Consider the following 17276-nt stretch of genomic DNA (forward strand, 5'->3'; position numbering starts at 1 on the left):
GAGTATCGGGCATTAGAAGCGCCATTTCTTTAATATACAGTTGAATTTTATTACTGTTATTGTGCCACGGAATGTAGTTTTAAGAGTTTTTCAGGCGAGAATGTAGTTTTTCAAAGCTCAAATCTGTGGTTTAATAATAGATTTATGATAATTTGACTGAGATCCATTCCAAGCAATCACTGAACGCTTTGATATTTTTACATTTAAACGAAAAGAGGCAGGGTTGTGTTTTAAATTTTGTTTTGTTATAAATATACCGTACATGTGAATATAATCAATAGACTATGCGTTGCCTGAACCACATTTGTGTGCTTATAATGTTTAAAATGCATTTAAATGAAATCGAAAAGAAGAAGAGTGGCGTTTTATAACATATTTCGTTGTATTGTTGCCTAAAATGTACATACAGAGATAACCAGAGTAGCAGAGCGATCAAGAATGCGCTTCGTTCCATTAGCAGAATTACTGGATCGCGTCCTCAGAGTCATTCTCCTGAGTCAGACTTTGGGTAGGCTACTTGGTATTGAGAAACGCCTAATTCCAGCGCTTGTTTCTTGTGACAAACATGTCGAGAAGCAAGAACAAGATCTGCTGTACGTCATCCATTGTTGTTTATGTCGCTGTCTTCGCACGAAAATGATGTTGATAGCTTCTTTCCTGCGAACACTACGCCTATCAAGTAAGGGTACTGTTGACAGTGGAAACGCAATCCGGATCATGGTTTACCGACCCAAACCGTTCTGTACTGTATCGTGCCGTACCGCTCAGTGGAAACGAGCCGTAACTAGTTCATTCATGGCACAATGTTTCTCCTGGTTTCCACATCATTTCTGTTTGATCTAATAGAGATCTATGTTAATAATGGAGAAATTTGAATGCTTCTCAACAGATCTCGCAGCGATGCTATTATTTCTTTGGCAAATTCAAATGCTTTCTTTTTCTGGTTATCTTAGCGCTGTGTAGTAACAGTGTCACTTGATCAAGATTTGCTTGCGCTGCACCAAATTGGACTGGTCCAAACTGACGTTCCGTGAAGCAGAAGCACAAATGAGTAGCATAGATTCGTTCCGCTTTCATTACGACTAAATAAAATAAATATCGACTTCAAAAACATGATGTTGTTCAACCCCTAGTTCTCAGTAATTTAGTGGTAATATTCTGGAAAAGGCAATATGTTTTATTCTGCCCCCCTTTCACGACTACAAGCAATCTCTTTTGCATATGAAACATCCCGCCAGTGAGCCTCTGTACTTCAACCAAACTATAAGAGAACATACTTCATTTTTCAGATGTCCCTGATCAGAAATCTCCATGTCCCCACCATCATCCTTCTCCTCCTCCACTTCACTGGTAGCCACCTGCATGATGTCAAAAACACAGGACCACACCACGCAGGAGATTAACATGCCAGTTTGTCATTGAGAGCCCAGTCCACATGTGAGGGACTTACAGGATCAGAGAAACCATTTTTTTTTTAAGAAATGGACATACTTGAGGTGATTTTCTCCTTTTCTCATCATCTCCCTCTTGATTGCTGCTTAATTCCTTAACAGAACTTGCTCCAGCTGTCATTATCTGCACAAGGGTTTTGGTAATAAACCATTTATTAACCATTTTTCAATACAACAAAGATTATTGTGCACAAATATTGAATGAAAACAGTATCAAAACATCTAAACAATTTGTGCACGGCAATCCACAAATGCATCCAAAAGATTCACACACTGCACTCGAGATCCACACAAAACAGTGCATAAATGCAGACAGGAAATCCCACGCACTACATTCACAAATGGACACCATCAGAATGCAAATATATAAAGATAAGCTATACACACTATTTATAGAATAAATTGTGAACAAATTATTTTTTTACACACAAAAATGTTGTGGTGTTTGCATTGGTATTCTGCTTTAAAGGGATAGTTCACCCAAAAATGAAAATTAGCCCATGATTTATTCACCCTGATCCCATCCTAGGTGTATATGACATTCTTCTATCAGACGAATACAATTGGAGTTATATTAAAAATTGTCCTGGCTCTTCCAAGCTTGATAATGTCCGTCTTTGGAAGTCCATCAAAGCGCATCTATTCATGATTAATATAAAAAGCAATACAGAATCAGACGACCAAGTTATTTATTCTACATTAGTAAACATAGTATTTATTACATAAACATATTTACTAATTTGGCTTTTCCAAAACTATATTGCTATATACTGAGATGAGTAAAATTGACTGAAATATTTTCTATTTTCTATTTTAGTCTTTGATATATGCTATGTAATTCAAAATTAATACTATATATAATATTATAAAAGTAATATGAATGCTTAGACTTGATTAATTGGCCTGTTTTTGATGGAGTTTACTTTTATATTCTGCCACATCAGAGAAGTTTTTGTTCACAAATTTCTGCTCGGATGTTTTGAATGTGCTAAATGTCAATCATTTTATCATTTGTACATGATTCTTGTAAAGCCCTTTGTACTGTTGGTTTTAAAAGTCATTTACAAATAAAGATTAGCTAACGAATAAAGCAGCTTTTGTTCATGAATTTCTGCTCAGAGGTTTTGAATGTGCTTAACAATAGGTTTCTATATTTGAATACTAAAATGTTATGGTGTTCATGTGGGGATGACTTCAAAAATCATGTTTGTTTTTTCTCTGTTGAGTGGACATTATTATTATTATCATTAATGTTAATAGTATAGTTGCTAGTTGCATGATCCTGTTATTAGCATGCTAACTTTAACACAAATAAATAATCCTATTTTTACAACAATCCAAAATAAATCTATTTATATATTTTACCTTTTTCTAAGAGAGTTCAATTTAACACTAAATTTACACATATTTCATTGTATATAGATGAAGGCATTGCTTTTATTTCTACATGCGAACAGAACACCTAATCTGTCCAAAATTCTGAACCACCCCTTTAAGTAATTGCCTAGTTTTCATATGCCTAGAAACTGCCTTGAGAACGATACATATGGAAAGAAATAATCATGGGCATTAAAGCGAAATACTATTGCCAATGCATTGCTTATGTTTTGGATTGCTGTGGAGAGGCTTCTCACTGTAGAGCCATGGGTTGAGTGTTAAGTGTTGAGTGATGATTGTTGAGTGTTTCTGTGCATGCGTGTGAATCTCTTGCCTGCATTTGTGCATGGAGTCAAAATATAAAAGTAGTATAATGCAAAATATTTTTGAAACACAAAAGCTTGTATAATTGCACTAATTGAAAAAAAAAGCTTGCATTTTAATGTGTTGTATATTTAGGGCTTGCATTTTTATGGGCTGAGATTCAACATTGTTATATATTTAAGCTGTGAATAATTCAATTTAAAACATTTTCCTTACTTTTTATTGTTTTATATATATGCTTTTAGTAGAACACATTCAAAAGAACAGAACAGGTCACACTTTATTTTCTTCATTCTATCACCTGATGGAGTTTTGATCTGTGTTGTATTATTTTTATTTTATCACTTTGAAGCTGCTTTGATACAATCTGTATTGTAAAAAGCACTATATAAATAAAGGTGACTTGACTTGACCAGGGGTCTCACATACAATTATGTTGTTCATATACTGTTAACATCATATCAGGGGTTACTCTCCCAATAATCTCAGAAGAGTGAGGAGAAGAGAGAAAAAACATTAATAAAAATATTATTAGGAGAATATTTGTAACAGTCCTTTCAAGTCCCTAAAAGGTGCCATCACAAAACATACAAATCCAAAATGTTTTCACTAGATAAATATTTCCCATACTGAAGAAAGGAAAAAGAGCGAGAGCGAGAGAGAGAGTGAGAGAGAGATTCTCAATATGATAATTTCAATAAAATGTGTGGAGGGAAGAAAACAATTGCAGTACACTCAATATCTCTATGTTCACTCCATACTCAAGTCCTGTACATTAGCCATTTTGACCAGTGCTTGTAAAATGTATCCATGTTTAATCTTAAGAGAGGTCAGTTGTTCCATATCATACATATGATTTACAATCAATATCCACTCTTTTGTTGGTGGACTCTCATGCAGCCATTTCTTAGTTATTGCTTTTTTACTAGCAACCAATAATACTTTGTTACCTGTCTTGAGTATTAAGAGTTGGTATGTTTCCTTAATATACAGTACCTAAACTGTACTCCATCTCGAAACCCAGTATCAATTTTATTTCAGTGACTATCTCCAACCAAAAAGGCTGAATTGTTGGACATTTCCAAAATATGTGAAGTGAACAGCATAGAATTGATACATTGTCTCAACGGAGTGCAGATTCCAGATTACCGTTCTGTAAATATTATCTTTTGGTGGTAATAAAGAATCTTATGATATTCTTCCATGAGAATTCTCTCAATTGACCTGAACTAGATGTAGTATACAGTGGGGCCAAAAAGTATTTAGTCAGCCACTGATTGTGCAAGTTCTCCTACTGAGGTCTGTAATTGTCATCGTAGGTACACTTTAACTATAGCCGCGTTTCCACCGCAGGAATTTTCCCCAGGAACTGGGAACTTTTGGGGTGGTACTCGGTGTGTTACACTGCAGGAACCAGGGTCTAAATGAAGTTCCGGGTAAAAATTTCCCCCCCAGAAAATCCCTGCTGGCGAGGTAGTCCTTTTTCAGAGTTCAGGAACTTTCGGGGTGGGAGTTATGCGCTGAACATGCTGATTGGTTCTTACCACTTGTTCTTTCTGCCCGACGCGCGTTCGTCCCATCCATCTCACGGTCAATGTCCGCTGATAACAAACGTCTACTTTTATATCTAGCATTAAAAGCTTTCTGAATACGCTTTGGGTGCTCGTCTCTTTTCTGCCGTTTTGTTAATTACCTCGTTAGTAAACCAATCGCACACAAAAGCAGCACTGCTTGAATCTCTTCCATACAAAACTCAAAACAAATGCGCAGACTGGGAGGAGCAGTCGCACGCAGTTCAACGTCACTACATAATCTTCCCGCCCCGGAGCGGTACTTTAGTGTGTGGTTTAAATGCAGTAAGCAAGCGGTCTGGGACAAAAAAAAAAGGTTCCAGGGACAAATAGTTCCTGGTAATTGCAGTGGAAACGCGGCTTATGAGCGACAAACTGAGAGAAAAAAATATCCAGGAAATCACATTGAGGATTTTTAAAGAATTTATTTGTAAACTATAGTGGAAAATAAGTATTTGGGGAGATTTACGGCTGTTTACGGGGACGAAAATCCCACTTTTCATACAGTGATGGATCAGTTTTCCTGTCCCCCTTGCAGAAAAACAGCCCCAAAGCATGTTTCCTCCCCCATGCTTCACAGTAGATATGGTGTTCTTGGGACGCAACTCTGTATTCTTCTTCCTCCAAACACGACGAGTTGAGTTTTTACCAAAAAGTTCTGTCTTGGTTTCATCTGACCACATGATATTCTCCCAATCCTCTTCTGGATCATCCATATGCTCTCTGGCAAACTTCAGACGGGCCTGGACATGTACTGGCTTAAGCAGGGGGACACGCCTGATACTGCAGGATTTGACACCTCTCGGTGTAGTGTGTTACTTATGCTAGCCTTTGTTACTTTGGTCCCAGCTTTCTGCAGGTCATTCATTAGGTCCCTCCGTGTAGTTCTGTGATTTTTGCTCACCGTTCTCATGATCGTGGAGCCCCAGATCGAGGGAGATTATCAGTGGCTTTGTCTAAGCTGCTTGCCTATTGTAGATTCACTCTTCCCAGCCTGGTGCAGCTCTACAATTTTCTTCCTGGTGTCCTTCGACAGCTCTTTGGCCATGGTTGAGTTTGGAGTGCGACTGTTTGAGGCTGTGGACAGGAGTCTTTTATACAGATAGCGGGTTCAAACAGGTGTCAATAATACAGGTAACGAGTGCAGGGGGAAAAAAAGAAGTTACAGGTCTGTGAGAGCCAGAAATCTAGCTGCTTTGTGGGTGACCAACTACTTATTTTCCACCATAATTTACAAATAAATTATTTAAAAATCCTACAATGTGATTTCCTGGATTTTTTTTCCTCATTTTGTCTCTCATAGTTGAAGTGTACATATGATGAAAATTACAGACCTCTCTCATTCTAAGTAGGATAACTTGCACAATCAATGGCTGACTAAATACTTTTTTGGCCCCACTGTAAATGTTTTACAAATACTCATCATCAGATAAAATGATGTTCACTTCCTTCTCCCACTTATCTTTTACATATAATGTACAGGGATTTTTTGAAGATTATATACTTGAATACATTCTCGATATCAGTTTATTGTGAGTGCCAGTCTTATACACATCAATAAAAATATTGACGTATAGTTTCAATTTTTTTTTTTCATTATAATGTTTCCTGAGCTGTAAATTTCAAAAGAAACTTGTTTTCTAAAATCTAGGTGACAGTAAGATCTTGGAAGCTTTTTAAACCTGTGTTGGATGACATTGTACAATATGATGTAATGCCTTCCAAAGTCCATTATTTAACCCTCTGGGGACCAAGGGATATTTGGCCTCCTTGGGATGTTCTGACATGCCCTGACATCTGTGTTTTTTTTCAGCTGCTTATAAACATATTAATGGCACAGGTGAAATTACACTATATTTAGCAGAAACAGGGCAACAATAACTTATGAGCAACGTGTTTGTATTTGAGAGAATATGGTTTATGCGTGGTTATTGTAAAAACTAAAAATGAAATTTTCTGAAATAAGGCCACAAAACACATACTAAATTTATGCGCCCACAAGACTTTTGACTAATGGATGTTGTTGCCTAGGGTTTTTTCTTCACAATGATCTGAAAATCATCCTAATCGTTCACATAAAACTGTGAATTGGGTTATATTGTGAAAAACATTTTTTTTGTTTGCCAAGGCAATATGCGAATGGGCGTGAACAGGCTAGCCCCATCATGAATAATTAGGTGATTCTCACCTGAGAGACAATGACATGCATAATAATGAGCATTTCATTCTGGTGAGTCAGACAAGAAAAAATTATACACATACATACATACATACATATGAAGAGTTCAGATGCAAAAGCCTCTAAATGCCATTTGAAATTTTCTTCTAAAATGACAATTTTTTTCAAGCTTGTATATTTAAGTTCAGTAATTTCACTTAAATGACAATTAATAGGTAATCTTCATTGCCATTTAAGTGAAATTACTGAACTTAAATATATAAGCTTGATAAAAACGATCATTTTAGAAGAAAATTTCAAATGGCACTTAGAGGCTTTTGCATCTGAGCTCTTCATATATATAAAATCAAAGTATAAATGAAAGTCAAAACCCATTTTTAGTCATACCTGGAAACAAATCCTAATCAAATAGGTTATGGGCCGTTTTGTAGAAATTTTTGGTTCAAAGTTAGAGTTATCTCAAAAAGTAAATAATATGAGCAGAAACTGTCTTGAACGTTCGTTCATATGTTCGTTCACACACCCAAATCATATTTAAACACTCGTTTTGGTTTTACATAACTAATGTTATCTTACTAATGTTATGTAGCAGCTAAATGAATTAAGTTAACGCACAGCGCGCGTCTGTGAATTCATCTATTCCTTCCTATCACTCAGACGCGCATTTAATATTTAAACAGTCTTTGTGGAGTTTACAGACAATATTCAATAACGCGATTAGAACAAAGCACTTAAGAATAATGACTTTCTGCATCAGCTGAATCCATGCTCCTCAAAATGAAACTGTAACTGAGGTAAATTTTTTCCAGGATCTTCTCACTGCGCAGCAAGACGAAAGGTTAGGACGAGTGTTAGGCCCCGTCCACACTACTGCGTTTTCGTTTAAAAACGGAGACCTTTTGCTACGTTTGCACCTCCCGTCCACACTAAAATGGGAAAAACGAAGACCTAAAACGGAGAAGTTTAGAAACGCTGCAGCTGCGTTTTGAATATCCGGAGGGCGTTTTAGTGTGGACGAGACAAAACGGAGAACTTCAGAAACGCTGACGCAGAGGCTGACGCTTGGCTCTATGATTGGGTGTTAGTCATGACGTATCCTTCCCTGATTAGTCATTCCCTGTTTACACCGGCACGCCCATGCCCAGTGTTGGTGAATGGTCACGTGATCCGCGTTTTCAGTCGTTTTAATGTGGACGGAGATCGTTTCTAATACGCAGATAAAACGCTGGTGTGGACGGAGATCGTATTCGTTTTAATTCTCCGTTTTTATACGAAAACGCAGTAGTGTGGACGGGGCCTTAGATCCATAATAAACTGTATGTTTTTATCAATGTGGGTGTTTTCATGGCTTGCCTCAACATTAGCGTTTGAATAGCACGCGCTCTCAGTGGGCGGGGTCACATTAGCACGTCATTCGCTGTAATGAGGTGAAAGGGAAAAGACTGGTATCTCTCTCTTTTCATACAGATTACATCAACTGAGAATAGTTTTTTTATATATAAATGACTGCATTTAAAAGAAGAGCATTTTAGCTTCATAAAGAGAGATCTTTCGTGTCTCTGTGACAAGCATTTAATGAGTTACAGATGATTTTTCGGACGCGTTTCAGAAAGAGTTTTGCGGAGACAGAGTGAGCTGAAAGCGCAACCTGTTTAATTTATTTATTTTACAAAAACACAAGGTTTTGATATTAATACGAGTGTACACACAAAAAAGAAGACCCTCTATAGTTTATAATCATGTATTGATTTTATTTATACGACCATTAATGACGGAGAATTTTAAGTCGGTTCCACTTTATATTAAATGTACTTACATTGAAATTAATAATTTGATACATTGGACTTATTGTGTACATACATGTTTTTACATTGTACTTATATTTTAAAAATACCAGAATGTAATTACAGCTATAATTACTTTGTAATTACATTTGTAATTACACAGTTGACCCTCCCCTCACACCTTAATCTACCCTTAAACAGACCCATACCACCACACCTGTCCCCAACCTTACCCGTATCACACCTCAATAGCAGCAAAAGTGTTTTACAATACAACAGGAACACAATAATACATTGTACTTATTGTTCAATGTAAGTACATAGTACGTAAAGCCACTTAATATAAAGTGGAACCTTTAAGTCTATGTTGCAGCTGTGTGAAAAAAAAAAATGATCAAAACGCGGGGACGCGTTATTGGTCCTCAGAAGGTTAAGGGCCCCAAAAGCCTCCGAAACCTTGAAAAACGATAATTAAAAGGATTCTCACTCAAACAGACACATACCCCTCCCCCACAGTCACAGAGGTACACAGAGAGAGGGAAGAGAGATTAATCCAAAACATACATATTTCAAACCGAAATATATGACTTCCTCTTGTTCGGAACTAAAGACTGTCAATTAGAAAAGTTGTCTGGCTTGATCCGAACAATTTACCTAGTGAATTTTATAATTGAAGGGAAAACTATGAAACTAACCCTCTCACTTTTATCAAAAGGTGGCACTACTTGGCCCCTGTACCACGCCCGTTTCGGAAACTTTGCATATGTCTACTGGCTAATAAATGTGATGCGTCTGTCAAGTTTCATGCAATTTCAAGCATGCTAAGAGTCTCAAAAGCATCCTAAAAGAATGGTAAAGTCTGATGCATCGCCACGGCAACAGTTTCAAAGATATCAAGAATCCATTCACAGGTCTTCATCTGCCGTGTATTTACATTATACAGATGAAGCAAATCGGGTTAAAATAAGAGGGTGATTTCAAAGCATTTTGAAAGTGACAATTCCTGCTGCCAGTTGGTGGAGCTATAACTTTGACTCACATAAGTCACATCCATGTGATTGCCCTCTTACAGCGAACACACTGCTGAAGTTTCATCAAGATTAGTTAATGTATGCTGAAGTTATGACACACTTCCTGTTTCACATTTCTCGCTATAAATTTGTTTCCTCGCCACGGCCAAACCGTTCGAGATATCAAAAATCCCCTCGCAAAATTTCATCCTCAATGTCTTGTCTTCACGCTGACAGAGTTTCGTCAAATTTGGATCAGAGCTCTAGGAGGAGTATTTCAAATTTCATTGCATGCGTTTTACAAACAACCGTGAATATCTGACTTCCTGTTGGGCTGGGGTAAAAAGTAAGAGTGTGAAGTATATATGAACCAATAAGATCTACATGTGTACCGAGTTTCATATCATTACATGCAAGCGTGTTTGATTTATGGACCAAGTGTTCGGACCCCTTTCCAGGGGGCACTGACGAGCCGCCCCGGCACGCCGTTGATCTCGCCGTGATTTTAGAACATTTTTGTAAAAGTGCCTTATTAATTATTTATTCCAAAAAACTTTCATTTATAGCATTTATATATTAATGTATTTGGTCAAATTAAGCTATAAAATAAATAGTTTATCCCTTAAAATGCAATGGATTTTGAAAGAAATCAACAAAAAAACGGGCAAAACTTTAAAAGCGATTTTCTCAGGTTTTCGATTGGAAAAAAAGGGCAGACGACCAGAATTCAAATGTGCATATCTTAATAACCATTCATGGTATGGCTTTGACTAAGATATAATTTGAAAGCTCATGGTGTCCTCTTTCCATTAATACCAAAATGTCAATTTTTAAATTTGGGATCAGGTCACATTCAGAGAACACCGACCATTTAGATGCATAATGCCACCTCGTAGAAGGAGCTCTGGACTGTTTATTGTGTTTAGCACTCCTTCCTGAAATACAACGGGTATCTGCTGGTTACCCATACGCGCAGAGACCAGCGCTCTGGATGGGTATGCCAGATTGAGCCGCGGACTTGAGAGAAGTCGTCTCTCCTCACCGGAATCGGCCAAGGGCAGGGCTGGACTGGGACAAAAAAAAAAATCAGCCCTGGACACTTCATCCAGACCGGCCCACTATGCATGTAGACACACACACACACACATTTATATGTGCATTAATTTGCATGTAAAATTTCTGATTAGATTTTATTTACTATCAAAACCAAGAAAAAAATATTAAAATAATAAACAAAGAAAATGGAAATGATTTTATAAGGGTTTATTGTAAATAGGCTAACTGGTCTTAATTTATGTGCCGCTTATTATTCTAATAGAATATTCTTAGGCTATACCAGTCATTCCCAAAGTCGGGGTCCCGACCCACACGTGGGTCGCGGGAGATTTTGTCTGGGTCGCCAAGTCGAGCACTATTTTTCAGTGTGTTGTAGGCTACTCTCTAGATATGGGCTATTCAATTGGCGGCCCGCGGGCCAAGTGCGGCCCGCCAATCATCTCCATACGGCCGAGGGCACCCCAACCTCCCTCTCCTCCTATTTTCTGGTGGTGCTGCGCGGCTAAATTTGGTTAGATATGCGCGTGGTGGACGCAGTGGCGCGTGCAGCTGGATGACTATACGCACGCACTGTGTGTGTACCATGAGCACTCCGACTGACCTGAGAGAAAAGTTTACAGTCCGAATATTTCAGCAGTTTTTATGTATGTCCCGTATTTCTGTCGACTGAACCAGCGATATTAATCATTCGTTGGTTTGATTATTTCCTTTCCATGAATTGGCCATTGGCCAAACGCGCGTGCATAACGGTCTGAAACGATTCGGATTTGTTCACCTGAAGCGGTTTCTCGGTAAGTAACAATAAATAGAGAACAAAATAGCGCTGGTTTCAGTCGTTTCACTAGTTTACTTTGAACTAGGCAGCACGGCCCAGTGGATAACGGAACGCAAAGCTTAATGGAGTCGCGTTTACTCCCGGTCCCGGACACTATTCAGGGTTCGTACACCTTTTCCAAGGTAAAATTCAAGCACTTTTCAAGCACTTTCAAGGTCCATTTTAAAGTTTTTTCCAGGACCTTATTCACCGTAAATTACAAACCAATACATAGTAAAAAAATATATTATTTTGCGGTTTTTCCACATTGAAAGAGATAGTATGAAATAAACAGGCAAAATTGTGTTTCGTAATAGCAGAAGGATCAGATATTGAAGCAAAACACGTTTTATTTTTCAAAATGTTGTTAGAGGATTTGATCCAAATGACATGCAGTAGGGGTGGGCGGTATGACCAAAATTCTGTTTCACAGTATGACTAACTTTATTTCACGGTAACGATATATTTCACGTTATAGTTATTTATACATGTAGTTATTCTCCAAAAATCATCATAAAGGGCTTTGTATACTAAATAAACCCAAATATTTCAGAAATGAAAAGTTCTTTTCCTTGTTTGACTTTTATTTGGCAAATAATTTTTTGGCAAACTATTTTGATAGCTAAATATAGTGAAAAAAACATTAACTTTTAGAAGAACTTCCCCCAACTGACTGATATTAAATACAACTCATAGGTGCAATTAAACTTTAAATAAAGTGTTGCTGAATCATTTTTCAATCTCATGTTATTGCTTTACCTTATCAATCAGTTTATAATATCTAAATATTTTAATTTGAACTATTGTATTCATAATAATTTAGTAACTTCCTTTTAATTTGGTAGGATAATATTAGCAATACTATTATGTGTTCACCTGGAGCTTTCAAGCGACGTTCAGAATCAGTTGTGTCAAGTTCAGAAGTGACTAGAAGGAGAGCACTGCAGCAGTATGAAAACCGTACAGCAGCTACTGTTAATGTTGACTAAGCAGTTATATACACACCTATATTATACACACCTTGTAACTGCGTCATTATTTAATATGTTACAACTTACCACAGCCGCGGTACACACTGAAACACCGAGATCCCTCTCAGTGTGTGCACGCGCGTGCTTTGCATCAGTAAAATGCGATCGGTTCATTTGAGCGTCAGGTTGTATCACGGATCGAATCAAATGAAGATTTTATCAGCTGGTTCAGAGGCCAATTGTTTAGAGTTAGAAATGTATAATTCGCGCTGCATATTTAGTAATTTTGCTTTAGGTACCGAATCTGAGACTACCTGGAGGAGGTGCTCCGAGTTCGGCTGGTCCCGAACCGTGCCGCGGTTCGCGTGAATGTGAAAGAATCACGGACAGGACTCGGGTGCGCACTTAGTAAAGTGACCTGCGCATGCGTTTTACTTTTAGCTGATTATGATGTAAAATAAAAACACATGTATAAGGGATGATAGTGTTGATGATTTACCTTGGATACGAGCGAGAGTAAGTCTACAGTGTATTCGCACACACATATAGCGTGTGGACTCAGGCTAACAAATTATTAGAAGTCCACTGCCTCCTGCGTTTGCAATCAGCAGAGAGCCAAATGCGATACACAGTAAACCTGTTGTTCACTCAGCTGCACATAATAACAACACAATATATTGACCCGCGTTCTGTTTTCTATCATGCGTCGTGCACGTTTGTGATGACGTAGGATGCACGCAAACGCACCAGGATTTGATAGAATCAAGTTGAGTGTGAAACCAGGCCAACGCTGCGGGGGGCGCCGGTAACAAACGCGCTCGGGCCGCAGCAAACGATTTATTTCGCCATTTAATAAACAAAATATTCAGTCAGATAGGTATTTGTTGTGAAAGAAACAGTTACAATTTCAAGCACTTTCAAGCATTTTATCCAAAATTTAAGCACTTTTCAAACCTTGAAAACACAACATCAAAATTCAAGCATTTTCAAGGATTTCAAGCACCCGTACGAACCCTGACTATTATTAAACAACGTTGCGCGACATCCTTTAAGAAGCGTCGGACACGTACTCCTCTCTCTTACAAACCACACATCACTCAATGATTTTAACTAGTTTTAAATCGGATGAAACAGTCTTAACATTCCCAACACTACTGATGAGAAAAATAGAAGAAACATGAATAAAGTTAGAAGACTAAATGCCCTAATCACCCCCCTTACAAACATTTATCATACAGCCTGAATGTAATAATTTACCATGGTTTGGGCATAAATGTGGAATATTTATATTGAATGCTATGTTATAGTCATTTATATTGCCTTAGATTTATTAGGGGGGTAGAGGAATATGTATTTAATCGTGTGTGTAGTTTTTTTTTTTTTTTGTGCCTGTTTAGGCATTTTTATGCAGTGGTAGTGAGCCATGCATGGTTACAAAGTCTCAGTGTCAGAATATTTTAATTTAAGCCTATAATAATTATTATAGTAAATTGTGTACACTGTAACTATGAGAATATGAAAACAATGAGATGCCCTGTCAACTTTTCCTTTCTCATTTCACCTCTGCATATTGTCAACAACAGGTTAAACAAAAAAAGTGCTTTGTCAAATATCTGTAGGCTATCTCTTTTAAATAGTTAACTGGAAGCTTAAAAATGACCTTAAAAAATGGTCATACATATTTTGTTAATGCATAAATTCTCTTCGTGATATATGAACTATTTGGGCCTAATGTTTTTTGGGTCACAAGGATTTATCGACTTTAAAATGTGGGTCGCCAGAAAAAAAGTTTGGGAAACACTGGGCTATACTATATAAACTATATTTCATGAAGTGCAACATTACTGCCAGGACCTGCAGAATATATATATATATATATATTCTGTAGGTCCTGGCAGTGATGTTTCACCTCATGAAATATAGTTTACATAGTATAGTATACCTATATTTCATATATATCATTTATACAGTGTGTGTGTGTGTGTGTGTGTGTATGTATATATATATATATATATATATTAGGGATGCAACGGTACACGGTAAAATCCCGGACCGTTCGGTCAGCCTTGCACGGGACAATCTACCCTCGTGTCCCGCGGGACTTCGGTTTTGCCATAGAGTTCGTGCTGATCCTTTTCCCGTATTTTCCGCACTATAAGGTGCACTTAAAAGCCTTTAATCTTCTCAAAAAACGACAGTGTGCCTTATAATCCGGATCGCCTTATATATGGAATTAGTTAACAACGCTCCGCGTTATTAAATTCGCCCGCGAACTCGCGCTCGTGTCCAGCATATGCCCGCTTTGTCACACGGCGCTGCTCGCGCGTCACAGATGTTCAAAAAACCGCTCCCCGTTCACAGTACCGGGTCGTCTCATTCAAAACAGCGAGCCGTTGCTGCAGCGAGCCGCCGCACATTGAATATATGAGTCAGGCTGCGAATGTACGTTGTGCCCGCCCCAGCGCGCTCACGCTTACTAAATAAACGCCTCACCTCCGGCTCCGCGCACTCGCTACATTCCCAGCACATCTAGTGGATGCATAACGCAAACCCAGTCAAACGTTTGACTGCAGTATCTTTTTGCACAAGAATCTCTCAATAGTGGATGAGTAAATAACATTGCACTTTGTATCCTGAATGAAGTTTTTTTTATTATATTATTTTGCTCGGCTCTTTTTATTCAAACCACAAGCTAATTTATGTTTGTAATTTATGTTTGTTAAAGGTAAAAGTGCACTTTTTCTTTCACATTGATCACTTTATATACCAGTTATCAAGGTTTGGAATTGGGATCCACTTGAATATTCTAAAGTGTGTTTGTTTACATTTTGTATTTTATAAGTGGTAGTTGAAGAGGTTGTATTACTTAGTTCTGTTCAGTACAGACTATAGAGTGTTAATTTATTTCAAACACATTGATGTTCTTCCTACTGTGACATTATGTTAATGCATATAAGAAAAATAAAACATATTTTTGGGATGAAATAGCAGTCTCTTTCTGCACAAAACATGTACCGAAACCGAACCGAGACCGTGGCCCAAAAACCGAGGTACGGACCGTACCGTGGGCTATCTGTACCGTTGCACCCCTAATATATATATATATATATATATATATATATATATATTAATCCTTGTTAAAGCTGTTAGTCAGTTATTTCTCTTTGTCTTTTGTTCACATTTATGACACAGACAGGTGTAAAAATATATATGTGCATATTTATATGCAAAATACTCCTTTCTATAGGTATTTTTCAAGTCAACTATGTGCTATGGTCATTTAATGTCTTTCCTGAGGTAAATGTAACGTTCTGTGACATAATTGTTCTCATGCTGTTTTATTAATCTCTTTCCGTGGTTGAAAAGCACTGATTGATTGATATTATTTATGAGGCATATACCGTTTGATAAGTTGTAGGCTACTGTATCTTATCTTTAAATAAAAAGTAACAGATGATCGGTTTACTTGAACTGAGGCATTAAAGCGATCTGTCACGTCATATTTTCTAACGGCAAAACGGTATTGTCTGATATATAGATCAGTGAGTGGAGGCCTATTACAGCTGGAATATTATAACATCTTTAAACAAAACAATGGAGAAGGCTACGTGTAGCTTATCATTCTAAATGAATGATAAATGAATGGCCAGCAGCCATATCACCCTGTAGGCCAGCAGCCATATCACCCTGTAGCCCAAGACTGGTTGCTCACTGAAGCTAAGCAGGGCTGAGCCTGGTAAGTACCTGGATGGGAGACCTTCTGTGAAAGCCAGGTTGCTGCTGGAAGAGGTGTTCGTGAGGCCAGCAGGGGGTGCTCATCCTGTGGTCTGTGTGGGTCCTAATACCCCAGTATAGTAATGGGGACACTATACTGTCAAAGAGCACCGTCCTTCAGATGAGACCTTAAACCGAGGTCCTGACTCTCTGTGGTCATTAAAAATCCCAGGATGTCTTTCGAAAGAGTAGGGGTGTAACCCCGGCATCCTGGCCAAATTTGCCCAGTGGCCTCTGTCCATCATGGCCTCCTAATCATCCCCATCTATAACAATTGGCTTCATCACTTTCTCCTCTCCACCAGTAAGCTGGTGTGTGGTGAGCGTTCTGGCGCACTATGGCTGCCGTCGCATCATCCAGGTGGATGCTGCACAGTGGTGGTTGAGGAGATTCCCCTCTCTATATGAAGCGCTTTGAGTGCCGAGAAAATCGTTATATAAATATAATGAATTATTATTATTATTAAATATCTCACCTCAGCAGTCAGGCGTGCCCTGCTGACATCTTCACTTAAGTAAAGAAAATAATTAATTTATTTTAACACATTTGGTGGCATCTGCCTCAAGTTATTGTAGTTGTCTTGTTGTTTTTTCTCTCTCAACTTCTCGGCCCCCCTTCACGTTTAGAGATGTTATACTTTAACATGAATTTCGTTGCACAACGTCACATCGCATCACTGCAGTTGTTGTAAAGTGGCTGCTTTTCAAGTCTTGAATTTGAACTTGATTCCGATTGGCCAGTGTCAGACAGTCAGACCTGTCAGTCTCGCAGCTTGCGTCAGCTTCATGCGGCTTCATGAGAGAGACACATAATAAGCCCAGAATTGGACAATATAACAATATACTTACGATAGAATATATTTACAATTAATAATGATTTAAAAACAAAATACATAACGCGTCGGGCCGCCGGCCCAACCAGACCGCGGCCCACCGGGAATCTCCCGGTAGTCCCGATGGCCAGTA

General features: G+C 38.1%; 1 protein-coding gene across 3 annotated transcripts in view; it reads right to left on the reverse strand.

The window, feature by feature from the left end:
* Positions 1–17276, reverse strand: part of psip1a (PC4 and SFRS1 interacting protein 1a) — a 261185-nt gene that overhangs the window by 44421 nt on the left and 199488 nt on the right. For all 3 annotated transcript variants that reach the window (XM_089132282.1, XM_039694627.2, XM_039694613.2), the window contains 2 exons: positions 1492–1575; positions 1278–1358 (listed from right to left, as the gene is read on the reverse strand). In XM_089132282.1, the coding sequence (XP_088988408.1) occupies positions 1278–1358; positions 1492–1575 (165 nt within the window). The remainder of the gene's footprint in view (positions 1–1277; positions 1359–1491; positions 1576–17276) is intronic.

Source organism: Pimephales promelas, chromosome 6, assembly GCF_988280905.1.
Source record: "Pimephales promelas chromosome 6, fPimPro1.hap1.1, whole genome shotgun sequence".
NCBI classification, from domain to species: Eukaryota; Metazoa; Chordata; class Actinopteri; order Cypriniformes; family Leuciscidae; genus Pimephales; species Pimephales promelas.